At 44.5% G+C, this 13,751-nt stretch overlaps 1 protein-coding gene across 3 annotated transcripts in view; it reads right to left on the bottom strand.

Moving 5' to 3' along the window:
• Positions 1-2,989, bottom strand: part of OPN3 (opsin 3) — a 47,228-nt gene extending 44,239 nt beyond the window's left edge. For all 3 annotated transcript variants that reach the window (XM_001094239.5, XM_077986016.1, XM_077986020.1), the window contains exon 1: positions 2,502-2,989. In XM_001094239.5, coding sequence (XP_001094239.2) covers positions 2,502-2,874 — 373 coding nt within the window. In that variant the 5' untranslated portion in view covers positions 2,875-2,989. The remainder of the gene's footprint in view (positions 1-2,501) is intronic.
• Between the last annotated feature and the right edge of the window lie 10,762 nt (positions 2,990-13,751).

Here is a 13,751-nt window from a genome sequence, read left to right as displayed (position 1 = left end):
AGCCAGGAACTAAGTACAGAATGAAACAGTTGCCTGGCCCACTCAAGTATAAATTTAAGTATGTCTGAATTACTTATTCTGCTTCTTCCAGCAGGGTGTGAAGAGGGAGACTGAATCTATGATGGTATCTGAAGAGGTGTAACCATAGTATATGCTGCTTCTTGGCTTAGAAAGATAGGGCTCAGGGTAGGAGTAAGAGCAGAAGACACAGTCAATAAGCCCTAACATCAGGCACGCTCTAACCTACAGATATCAAAGAAGTCATCAAAATGCAAAGCAAGTAGGATGACCTTACAGAGCATTAAGCTGAACTACCCAGTAACAGAGATGAGAGAACTGATGGCTGGAGAGATTAAGTGACTTGGGAAAGCCCACACAATACATGAGCCGCATGATCAGGAACAGGACCCACTCTTGTGCCATCAGGCCAATGGTCTTTCCAACAGATAGGGCAAGCCTCTCCAAAAGCCTCTGCATCAAGAAACTACTTCCCTCATTTTTAAATGTCCTCCCCTTCAATACTCCACTGTTAGGTAGTTCTAGCTCAGGGATAACTATGCAGGAAGTGCCCTCCTTTTCTTCATCCTTAACCTGGATCTAGAAGCACAAACTCTGGAATTCACTCCAGGCAAAGGAATTGTCTTTGCTAAAAACTTTTTAAACTCTGTACCAACTTCACTACTAACTTGCCCCCCAGGGCTTAAAAAAGTCTCTGAATCTCTTATCCCAGGGTTTCCACCTCTACATTAAAAACAGGGAGAAAGTCATGGTTGAAAGCACTAAATGCCCTGAAAAACAGGGCAGCACTTAGGCAAAAACCTAGGTGAACTTAGAAAATCACTGGGTTGGGACCCTAAGAGGGATGGTGAAGAAGAAAAACAGGAAGGGAGAAGTGACTAGGAGACACACGAGGGTGGGGTCAGCAGAGGAAAGAGGTGAGGAAGAGGGTGGATGACAGCTAGCACTTATAAAGAACTCAGTACACCCTTGTGTTCAAACTCCCGGGAACGAAAATAGAATTTTCCAGCACAGAAAAGGCACTTCGAGGAAAAAAGAACTTTGATGTCTGAACAAACACCTGTTGACTACCCCGGAGAACACTACTGATGATACTTTAGGCTTGGGCTTGAATAACCTTCTTAGCATTGCCAAATAAATTGCCTGATAGGTATTTTTAAATTAATATAAGGAGTGTAATCCCATGGCCATCCATATCACAACCTACATACACTTACAGTCCCCCTCCCTAAATTTCAAATGTTTGTTCAAATGAAATTATCAGATTAAAGCTTATGAGGGGCAGGAAGGAAAATATAACCTCTGAAGCAATCAAATAAATCTACATTTTCTATTTCCTTCAAAACTCCAAAAAATGAATCATTACAAATATAATATTTGGGTTTGTCATAGCATAGAGGTTACTGAATAAGAAAATACTTTTGATAATTCTACGAAGATTTTGTTCTTCCAAACCTACCAATATAAAAGCAATAAAGTATCAATGGATTTCCGGATTTAAAAAAGGAACTTTAAGCCTTGAGAAATACACATTTCTATTTCAAATCTCCCTACAAATGAAATTCCTGAGGCATGCAAAAAATAATTTCTTTCCTACGCTTTCTTCAATGATTTGCTGAGTTGTTGATCATCCTTCAAAACATCATGTCTCAGTGAAACTTAAATCTTCCATAAGAAGAGTATTGTCGAAATAAATCTTCAACAATCAAGTTCTACTTTAATGAAATCTACCGACTGCAGAGCTAATTACAGTATTTGTTCACCTGAGACGGTACTGGCTGAACCATTTGTAATCTCACCCGAGATTGTGGTGTGCTGGAACCCATCTATAGGAAGGAAAATAGTAAAAATAGCTTATAGGGCACATGCCAATTTGCATTCTGAGGACCTGAATGAAACTGTCCCTCTCCCTAGAAAGCATTCAAAGGTTTACAAGTACTAATGAGAAATTTTTCTTTACACATTGCTATTTTAGTTTTCCACTCTCATTTTAGAAAACAAATAGTAGTATATTAATCTAATCTCATCACCCCCTCCAACTTTAACGAGTTAATCACTTTTTTTTCTTGAATCTCTTAACTCTACAGGCCCTCGTCTCATTCCTCAAAGTGTAAAAAAGCCGTGGTTTCGTGCCTTGTTGAGTGATCTTAGGAGGTAAAAACAGATGACAAGAAAGGAGACGGGTTGGGGTCTGGGGTCAATGACGAGCAGATGAGACCACAGGAATGGAGTCGTGGACAGCGTGGGGCGGGAGGGGGCGGAGGAAGAGGAAGGCACCGGACAAGCGGCTGGGGTCGAGCAGCGTCAGGAGGCGAGCGGGGAGCGGGGAGCGGGGAGCGGGGCGGGGTCGGACGGGGGGCGCCGGGCCGAGCGGGAAGCCGTGCGGGGCGGGCTGGGGGCAGGCGGACGCACGGAGCGGGCGGCGGGGCGGGGAGTGGAAGTTTGCAGAGGGGAGGCTGCCTTCTCCTCCCAGTCCAACTCACCGAAGAGGCTGCCGCTAAACCCGTCCCACACGCAGCCCACGGTGTCCCACACCCAGCCGTTCCTCAGGCAGGACACGAAGGTAAAGGTGACCCCGAAGAGGGACACCAGCAGGTCGCTGAGGCTGATGTTGACCAGGAGGAGGTGAGTGGGAGTGCGGAGCCGCTGGAACTTGTAGTAGAGGACGAGCACCAGCAGGTTGTTGCCGACGCCCAGCAGCCCAATGGAGCCCAGCAGCAGCGCCAGGCGCTCGTAGGTGCCGGGGCTGAAGAGCGGCGCGGGGCTCAGCGTCCCCGCCGGCGCCGGCCCCTCAGCGCCCGCGGCCCCGCCGCCGTCCCAGTAGCCCTGGCCGCCGCTGCGGTTCCCCGAGTACATGGCCCGCCGCCGGCGCGCTTGGCGGGCGGAGGCGCTCAGCGTGCGACGGGGCTCGCGGCGCGCTCCGCACTGGGTGGGGCTCGGGCTCCGCCGCCGGCTCTGGCCATTGTGCACTGAGGGGCCCGCGCTACCGCGCGCCGGGCCCGCCCTCTCCCCGCCCCTTCCGCTCGGCGCGCTCCGTGGCCCCGCCCCTCCCCGCGGCGCGTCCTCGCTGCTCAGCTGCTCCCGGGGCGTCATCTTAGCCCCAACCCCGCGGGCGCGCCCTCGTGGCTAGCTCGCCCCGCCGCCCACTGGCCGGACCCCCTCCGCTGGTCGGCGTGGACGCGTGTCGCGGGATAGCCCGGGGGCCAGGGCCGCAGGGTAGCCTCGATGGCTCGTCACATCCCCACCTCCCTGCACCCAGCTTGAAAGCTTCGTGTCCACTGACATATTCATTCACTCACTTATGCATTCATTTATTCCTAAGTATAAGCGCCTGCGCCCACCACGTGCTGGCAGGAATTGGGCTTCTCCCCTTCCTGGGAAGCTGTAATAACCCACCACCAGCCTACGAAGCCCATCCCACCTCATACACTTAATGTAAACAAAAGCAACACATTGAAGAGCTCGGGGTAGTCTTACAAACCGGAAAACTGAGAAGAAAAACAACAAATTGATATACAGGTGCCTGCCTAACTATCCGACTGCTAGAGGACACATGTCCCAGGGCTGATGCAAGAGCCTGCCACCCTCGGAGAGTTAGGGATGAAAACTCTCTGAAAATGGCATTCTAGTGGAACTGACTTTAAGCCCTGGGCTGACCCCAAGGCCTTCCAATACCGTCCTTCCTGTGCTTGAAAGTGTGGATAGATCTTTCTGGTCACCGAGGCCTGCTAAAGTCCTTCACAGGCAGTGAAAGATTCAACCTAAATCTAGCAGGTATAGGAGGCAGGTGCTATATTTAGAACAGCACACATTTCCCACTGGGCTCTTCCCCTGTAGTGATGAGAATATAGTACAAGTCAAATATAGGTTGTGAACGTCATCACACTCTGCAAGAGCTGCTTCTGCCTTTGTGGTTGCACAGTCCCTAAGGAGGCCCTACAAGAAGATCACAGTCCCCAGCCACACCTGAAGACTGTCCCGGACACTGGTAATGAACACAAGGTTTGTGCAAGCTAAAGAAATTGCTCCCCATGGGGGCGTTTACCCCCCTCACCCCTGTTTGAAAGATCAGTAGGGAATGACTAGCTTGGATCAATCCACATTCCGAATTCCCTGCAGAGAGGATCTAATAGGCTGGCAGCAGCTCTCCACCCTGGTGCATTGAGCAATAGCTAAGGGGCAGTGTGCTCTGCCTTTGACACCTTGATTTTCCTTCAAGGCTTGTGCTCTGGACTTGCCATCTGTGAGACTTCCTACCTACCCACTCCTTAAAAACACACACACACACATATTTAATTGTTAATTTTAGATTTGTACAACTGTTGAACAAAACATAACTAACAAGTTCTATATGTTTAATGTCCACTGTGTTTTCTGTGTCTAGTCTACAGTAAGTTCTCAATAAATAGTAATTTGAATGAATGAAGAACTCACTATATTTTTTCCTATTCATTCTTCATTGCTGAGTCATTGCCCTTATAAAGTTTACATTCCAGTAGTGTTTGGAGAACAGACAAAAATTAGATAAATACATACATAGGGTGTCAGCCACTGTCAAATGCCATAAAGAACTAAGGGTCAGGCGTGGTAGCTCATTCCTGCAACCCCAGCACTTTGGGAGGCCGAGGCGGTAGGATTGCTTAAGCCCAGGAGTTCAAGACGAGACTGGGCAACAAAGTGAGAACTGCCCCCCAACTCTTCAAAAAATAAAAAATTAGCCAGGCAAGATAGTACATGTCCGTAGTGCCAGCTACTTAGGAGGCTGAGCAAGGAGCTATGGGAGATGGTCGAAGGGGTTTGTAACAGTTAAAGAGGAAAGAAACACAAATAGCAGCTCAACAGTCAGACAGGGTTATTTGGGAGAATAAACCTAAGAGGGGCTTCTGGCCGATTTCGGTCAGGAGCACTCTCTTACAGACTAAGAGTATTTAAAGGTTTTAGAGTAAGAGAGCTTATCACCAGCATGGAGGAGAAGTTTATTGCGGAGTTGGAATGTCTTTGTCGGAGGGGAGGTTATCTTGAGACTGGCATGTCTCAGGTCAGGGAGGGGTTTATCTTAGGATTGGAATGTTTCTGGTCGGAGATGCCATTTGTGGTTTATGGTCATGCTGACCTTAGCCATTAGGCTGATGCCGTTTGGATTTAGGTGGTTTTTGATCAAGGAGAACTTTAAAATAGCAGTGCTTGTCCAAGATGGTGATGCCCCTGCTCTGTCAAGGTTGTTATTTAGATATGGTGGTTATGGGCAGGAGGACTGTGGTTGGTACATTGGAGGAACAATAAGGAAACAAGAATGAGAATCAGGAAATGCGGCCAGTCAGGTTGGTGGGCAGTGAATGGCCAGGATACGCAGGACCTTGACCATTTCATTAGAAGGACTTTGGCTTTTACTCAATCAGAGTAAAGTCCAGGGCAATGCCTACTAGCAGTGAATGCAAAGGAGGAGTAAGAGGACTTTGACAAATGTTTAAGAATTTTTGATACAGTAATTTTATAATACTATAAACTGTTAAGGACATTTATTGAGCTTGACAGAAACAGGCAATGATAAGGATATGTTTCTTTTTAATTTTAGAATTATGTAATGATAGGATAATGGCAAAACGTTACAATCTTTTATAAAAAAATACACACACACACAAACAAACAACAAAAAAAGCACCAGCGTGATCGCATGATATGGTTTGGATATTTGTCCCCACCCAAATCTCATGTTGAAATGTAATCCCCAATATTGGAGGTGGGTCCTAGTGGGAGGTGTTTGGGTCATAGGGGGAGGTTCCCTCATGAATGCCCTGGGCCATCCCCTTTGTGTTAAGTGAGCTATAGCTCTGAGTTCACACGAGATCTGGTCATCTAAAAGTGTGTGGCAACTCCCCCATCCCACTCTCTCTCTCTATTTGGTTGTCGCCATGTGAGATGCCTGCTCTCACATTGCCTTCCACTATGAGTAAAAGCTCCCTGAGGCCTCCCCAGAAGCTGAGCAGATGCCAACACCATGCTTCCTGTACAGCCTGCAGAACTGTGAGCCAATTAAACCTCTTTTCTTTATAAATTACGCAGTCTCAGATATTTATAGCAGTGCAAGAACAGCCTAATACATAGCCTAAGGACAAACATGTAGACCAATGAAATAGAATAGACAGCCAAGATATACACTCTTACATACATGGTCAATTGATTTTTGACAAGGATGCCAAGGCCATTCAATGGGGAAAGGAGGAAAGAACAGTCTTTTCAACAAATGATGCTGGGAAAGCTGCACATCCATGTGTAAATGAATGAAATCGGAGCCTTACATTATATCATATATAAAAATTAACTTGAAATTGATTGGAGACCTACATGTAAAAGCTAAAACTATAAAACTCTTAGAAGAAAACTCCTTGGGTATGACACACCAAAAGCACAGGCAACAGGAGAAAAATAGATAAATTGGACTTTATCAAAATTAAAAACTGTTATGCATCAAAGGGCACTATCAAAAGAGTGAAAAGACAGCCCAGCAAATGGGAGAAATATTTGCAAATCATGTATCTGATAATGCATTAATATCTAGACTACATAAAGAACCCCTACAACTCAACAACAACAAAAAACTCCACACAACCCAATTCAGAAATAGGAAAAGGATCTGAGTAGACATTACTCCAGTAATATACTAATGGCCTAAAAGCACATGGAAAGAAACTCACCATGATTAGTCATTAGGGAAATGCAAATCAAAGCCACAATGACATACCACTTCACACCTACTAGAAGGGCTATCATCAAAAAACAAAACAAAACACAAAAACAAGTGATAGTGAAGATGTGGAGAAATTAGAACCCTGTTGTACTGCTGATGGGAATGTGAAATGGTGTGGCCACTGTGGAAAGCAATTTGGTAGTTCCACAAAAAGTTAAACATAGAATTATTGTGAGCTCATGCCTGTAATCCCAGTGCTTTGGGACGCTTAAGCAGGATGATCACTTGAGGCCAAGAGTACAATGACCAGCCTGGGCAACATAGTAAGACCCTATCTCTACAGAAAAAAATTTAAAAATTAGCTGGGTGTGGTGGCACATACCTGTAGTCTCACCCAACTACTCAGGAGGCTGAGGCAGAAGGATCCCTTGAGCCCAGAAGTTTGAGGTTGCAGTGAGCTGTGATCATGTCACCGTGCTCCACCCTGGGCAACAGAGTGAGAGAGACCCTGTCTCAAAACAAAAAATTAAAAATAATTGCCGTATGATCTAGTAATCCTATTCCTAGGTATATACACAAAAGAATTGAAAGTAGGGACTCAAACAGATATTTGTATGCTAATGTTCATAATAGGATTATTCAAAATAGCCAAAAAGTAGAAACAACTCAAATGCCCATCAACAGATGAATGATACATGGAATGTGGTATATACATACAATAGAATATTATACAGGCATATTTTGAAAGAAATGAAATTCTAGTACATGCTACAACAGGGATGAACCTTGAAAACATTACAATAAGTGAAATAAGCCAAGCACAAAAGGACAAATATTATATGATCCCAATGATAAGAGGTACCTATAATAGGCAAATTCATAGAGACAGAAAGTAGAATGGCGGTTACCAGAAGCTGAGAAGAGGGAAGAATGAGAAGTTAGTGTTTAATGGGTAGAGATTTCCGTTTAAGATGATGAAAAAATTCTGGAGACGAATAGTAGTAACGGTTGCACAACACTGTAAATGTACCCAATGCCACTGAATGGTACCCTTAAAAATGGTTAGAAAGGAAAATTTTCTGTTATATATATTTTACCACATTTTTGTCAAAAAAGAAAAAAGCATGTGCGAGTTGTGCTTGCATCTCACTCTCTCAAGAGTGGGAGAAGTAAACTACTGTAACCAGCTGATGAAGCAAGCTGAACTCAGTATGCTGCAACCAAAAAGCAACTTGTTCTCGCTACTCATTTCAAATGTTTTCTGACCACCTGCTCCTTCCTGCCCTTAGATGGGATTTTGGCAGCTTCCAAAGCTTTTCTGCTCCCTTGCAGTTGACATCAAGGCCAGAACATTGTAAAAGATGAAAAGCTAAAACTCACGTAAAACTCGCTTGTCCACCCTCCAAGATAGAGCCAGCGTCAGGCCTGTAGAACTTCTGTGAGTGGAGGTGGGAAGGATAACAAGTTTAGCTTCCTCCATTTTCTTGATCCACTACCTGTAGATGCTGCTCTGGGCCCCTTTGAGATTGTGAGGGGAAAAAAATCTTCCTTGATTGGTAAAGTTGTAGTCTGATATTGGTGCTCTCTGCCAGGCACGGTGGCTCATGCCTGTAATCCCAGCACTTTGAGAGGCTGAGATGAGTTCAAGACCAGCCTGGCCAACATGGTGAAATCCTGTCTCTACTAAAAATACGAAAATTAGCTAGGTGAGGTGGCATGCACCTGTAATCCCAGCTACTCGGGAGGCTGAGGCAGGAGATTCACTTGAACCCAGGAGACAGTAATCCAGCCTGGGCAACAGATTGCGACTTTGTCTTTAAAAAAAAAAAAAAATGATAGTGGTACTCTCTAATTGTAGCAAATTTTAAATGCTGGGCTTTTGTCTTCTAGGGTGATTTGCAGGTTCTCTAGAGAAACTGAGATCTCTGGCATCTTTCTCACACAACTCTCTCGACAGAGGCAATGCCTTTCATAGCTGGCTGCTGGGATCTCGCTCTCTGCCCCTGCTTGGGGACCCTCCCAAGTTGACCCAGTCTGGCCCCTCTACTGAGAGTCTAGCATCTGGGCCTCTGTATATATGTATGCATCTTTTACCCTGCCAAATTCTGGAAGTGCTCTACTGCAGAGAGCTGGCCAGCCCCAGGCTCTCCCTGTCAGTGCCCCTGGGATGGAAAGAAATGGGGAGATGTCATGGCTCCTCCATGACTCTGAAAACTCTCTCTGTGGGAGTGCTCATTAAGGAGATCCTTGAGCTCCTAATGAACTCGTTGCCTTCTCTTAAATACTCTGAAGGTGAGCAGGAGCTAATGCTTGCGGAACTGGTTCCCAGTGCCTACACACATCCTCCTCCATGGGCCATCTAGCCCTGTCCTTTAGACAGAAAGAGGTTCATTTAAAACCCTCTAAACACCCTCTTACATTGGAACATTAAGTTATCACAATACATATATGCCAAGGAAGTCCTTTGCAAAGTATAGGGGAGCGAGGAATGGAGACATGTTTCATTTGACATTCTTGTTTGGAAACTGATAACCCCTAGCCTTTTGCATCGTAACGTGATGGCAGAGAGGGAACTTCAATCAAGCATTATTTTTTCCCAGGGTTGAGACACATTCTTCCCTGGCCCCTCTAACCTTGGTCTCTGGTGAGCAGCAGAAGAGCCCTTACTGAAAATCTTGCGAAACACGTGTGCACCTTTCCTACCTTAGGAAATGCAATTTGGTGAATGTGATTGAACTTTTTTTAAAAAACAGGAGAATCTAGCATGCCTTAAGGTTCTGAATGTCAATGCTTCTGGGTGCATACAGCTCCTCAGATGGTGAGATGTAGGGATCAGCTTAATACATAAACTGTGTATCTGTCCACATCCCTTCAACCCCCAAATACATACATTTGTTTTTAAAATAAAATCTCACGTTACATTGCTGTTAAAAAATGGAGTTTACGGCCAGGCGCGGTGGCTCACGCCTGTAATCCCAGCACTTTGGGAGGCCGAGGCGGGCGGATCACAAGGTTAGGAGATCAAGACCATCCTGGATAACATGGTGAAACACTGTCTCTACTAAAAATACAAAAAATTAGCCGGGCGCGGTGGCGGGCGCCTGTAATCTCAGCTACTCGGGAGACTGAGGCAGGAGAATGGCGTGAACCCGGGAGGTGGAGCTTGCAGTGAGCCAAGATGGCACCACTGCACTCCAGCCTGGGCGACAGAGTAAGACTCCGTCTCAAAAAAATAAATAAATAAAATGCAGTTTACATGACAGAGGAGGAGGTAGGGAAGAGTAAACATTTAATTTCCAGAAGAAACTGGTGGTTAGTGAAGTTAGTTATGATTAATTTACATATATATATCTCCACACCAACACCCATTATAGTGAAAGTTCAGTACAGTGGGGTCAAAGAGAACATTTATAAGTTTCCTGAGGGAGGAAAATTAAAACAAGCTGTATACAAAGCACCAAGGATCAGAATAGCTTATAATCAGCAACAGAAGCTGATCAGAATATAGTCCTTATAACAGCAATACTAGAAGCAAAAAGACAATGGAGTAATATCTTCGAAATATTTAAAGAAAATAATTTCCAGCCTAAAATTCTGTACTCAACCAAATGTCAACAAAGTGCAAGGAAAGATCAGGATATTTTCAGATATGCAACTATCAAAAACATATCTATCTTCCAGGCCCTATTTCTGAATATGAGTCACCAAAATGAGGGAATAAACCATGGTGAAGAAAGACATAGTATATAAGCTTGAGGATGAGGGAATTCCCAAAATGATGATGAAGGGGGATGGTAGCAGGACAGCCATGCCCCTGTGTATATAAGGCATCAGTCCAGACTGCAGGGGTATGACTCAAGAGAAAGCCGTGTTGAGGAGTGTGGTCACCAAGATGCCTTCTGCTCTTCTGTCATCTTTTTATTCTGAAAACGTAAGGGTGAGCCTGGCCCAGAGTCTTAACAGTACCTGGTCACCAAGGGCCATGTAATGTTGAAGCTCCTGCCCACCTCTTTGTCCCCTGCCATAGGCATTAGCTGAGTATACTCATTTCACCTCAAAGGAGTTCTTCATAGATTTATGCTGGAAACTGAAGTTGGCCAGCATGAATCCAGAAGCAGAAAATGCACAGCAACCTATTGCTCCAACAGCATTTCCGCCAGATGACTGGTACCAGGCCTACATGTCAGACCAGCTGAGGACCCAACCATGGGCCTTGTGTCATGGTAGCACTCCTTCCACATATGGACCCTTATAATATTCATGGAAGCTGAAGCCAAACTAACTCACAGCAATTATTCCACCTGCTTTTTTCTAGAGTCTTTTTCTGACAGTACCAATATCATTTCTTTGCTTATACAGCTAGGTGTGTGTTTGCTTTTGACTTTTTATAATGATTGCCTTTCATGGGTCATTTATATGTAAAAAATAATAAAATAGCAAAATACTTCCTTGAGAAAAATAGGTAGATAAGAAAGACATAAATACACTTATGAAGGACATTAGAAACACGGGGACAGGTTTATGAAGTTGTACATTAAAATTTAAGTAATGTGCATAGTTCTGTTGAAACTAAAATTATCAAAGTATGTGGTCTGGGTTTAGAAGGCAATTTTCTAAAATTATTAGTTTTGTAAGAGTGTAGGAACATGAGTGATTTTCAATGTTGTTTGAATCTGTTGCCATATCATTTCTGCAACTGAGAAAATGTAAGTACAAATGCATCCGGTAGCTCTATAAATGACCATAATAGCTGTGACTTACTCCTGCGTATAACAACTAAGATGTTCCCAAAAGCTTCTGCCATAATGTGCATTTATACCTATTATCAATACTTCTCCTCCTCCTACTCTCTGTTTAGCCCACCATTCCACTGACGTAGCCTTTCTCAAGGTCGCTGGCATCCACGTTCCGATGGTTAATTTTCAGTCCTCATCTTAAGTAGGCCCTCACCAGTACTTGGCAAGGTTGACTGCTCCTTCATACTTTAATGCTTATTCATAGATATTTCAGTATCTAGTTCTAAAATACTACATCACATAAATAACAGTGCTATGGTCCAAATGTTTATGTCCCCCCGAAATTCATATGTTGAAACCTAACTCCAAGGTGATGGTACTAAGCGTTGGAACCTTTGGGAGGTCATTAGGTCATGAGGGTTCCACCCCCATAAATGGGATTAGTGCCTTCATGACAGGGCTTGAGGGAACCTGTTTGTCCCTTCCACCATGTGAGGGCACCTAAAAGGCACCATCTATGAGGAACAGGCCCTCACTAGATACTGGATCTTGCCAGAACCTTGATTTTGGACTTCCCAGCCTTCAGAACTGTGAGAAATTTCCATTGTTGATAAATTACCCAGTCCAAGGCATTTTGGTATAGCAGCAGGAATGGACTAAGACAAACAATATAACATAAAATATAATTACTAAATCTAAACACTGGACAATAATTTCTTTTTTCTTTTTTTTTTTTTGGGAGACAGTCTCGCTCTGTCGCCCAGGCTGGAGTGCAGTGGCGCAATCTCGGCTCACTGCAACCTCCACCTCCTGGGTTCACGCCATTCTCCTGCCTCAGCCTCCCGAGTAGCTGGGACTACAGGCACCCACCACCACGCCCGGCTAATTTTTTGTATTTTTAGTAGAGACAGGGTTTCACTGTGTTAGCCAGGATGGTCTCGATCTCCTGACCTCGTGATCCGCCCGCCTTGGCCTCCCAAAGTGCTGGGATTTACAGGCGCGAGCCACTGTGCCCAGCCAATAATTTCTTTTTATCATCAAATATCTACTTGGCATCCAATTTACAATTTTCTCATGCATTTTAAATTATTTTTGAGTTTGGTTGTTGAGTCAAGATCTAAATACAGTCCACACACTGTGGTTGGATGGTGTTTCTTTAAAGTCCTTTTAAGCTATAGCTCTCCTCCTCCTTCCTTTTTTCTTCCTAGGCAATTTCTTTATTGAATAAACTGGATTGTCCATCCAATGGCTCTTTCCTTTTCAAAACAGCTTTTTTTCTTGGCTTCTAGGTTGATCCTTTCTCTTGGCTCTCCTTCTGCCTCACTAGCCACTCATATTTAGTCAGTAGTTCTTCTTGATCACTCTGACCTCCCAACTCTGGCATGTTCAGGGTTTGATCCTCACCTTGCCTTCTTCTTTATCTGCATTGATTCCCAGGTGAGCTCGTCCAGCCTAATGACTTGAAATACAACACCGTCTGAATGCTGATGACTCCCGAGCTGTGCCCTGAATCCTGGACTCTTACGTCTGGTTATTCAACATCCACAATTGTTTATCTAATAGAATTCTCAAGCTTAACATACCCTGAACTGACTCCTAATTTCCCCCCACCCCAAAATCTGCTCCTTCTATTGGCTTCCTCCCAAACATAGTACATGATAATTCCATCTTTTTTATTTCTTAGGGCCAGAATCCCTGGAGTTATCCTTGATCCTTCTCTTGCTCTCATACCCCCATCTAATCTATTAGGACATCTGTCAGTCACATCTACCTTCACACAATCTGACCACTTCGCACAACCTCTGTCACTAGCGCCCTAATCTAAACCACTGTCATCTCTTACTTGCATGACTGAAATTGCTATTTAACTGCCTTCCTGGCTTCTACTCTCTTTCCCTTTCAGTTTATTCTCCTCAAAGCAGCTGGAATGACTCTTTTCAAATGCACATCAGATCATGTCACTATTCTGCTCAAAAACTTCCCATCTCAGAGTAAAAGCCAAAGTCCTAAAGCAGCCTATAAGATCCTACATGATCTGGACACCACCCCCTGACTCTCTTGCCTTCTCTCTCTACCTCTCTCTCTCATCCCACGCCACCTCAGTCACACTGGTCTCGGTTGTTTCTCAGATATGTGAAGCACACACTGATCTCAGGACTTTGCACCTGCTGTCCCTGGAACATCCTTCTACCATTTATCCACATGACTTGCTACCTCACTTCTTTCAGGTTTCTGCCCAGAAATCTTTCTGTTAATGGGGAATTCCCTCATCTCCCTGCCTCTTTTACTTTGATTTTTACCCCCCACTC

This window comes from Macaca mulatta, chromosome 1 (genome assembly GCF_049350105.2).
Source record: "Macaca mulatta isolate MMU2019108-1 chromosome 1, T2T-MMU8v2.0, whole genome shotgun sequence".
Classification (NCBI taxonomy): domain Eukaryota; kingdom Metazoa; phylum Chordata; class Mammalia; order Primates; family Cercopithecidae; genus Macaca; species Macaca mulatta.
This window is presented reverse-complemented; position numbering and strand designations above follow the sequence as displayed.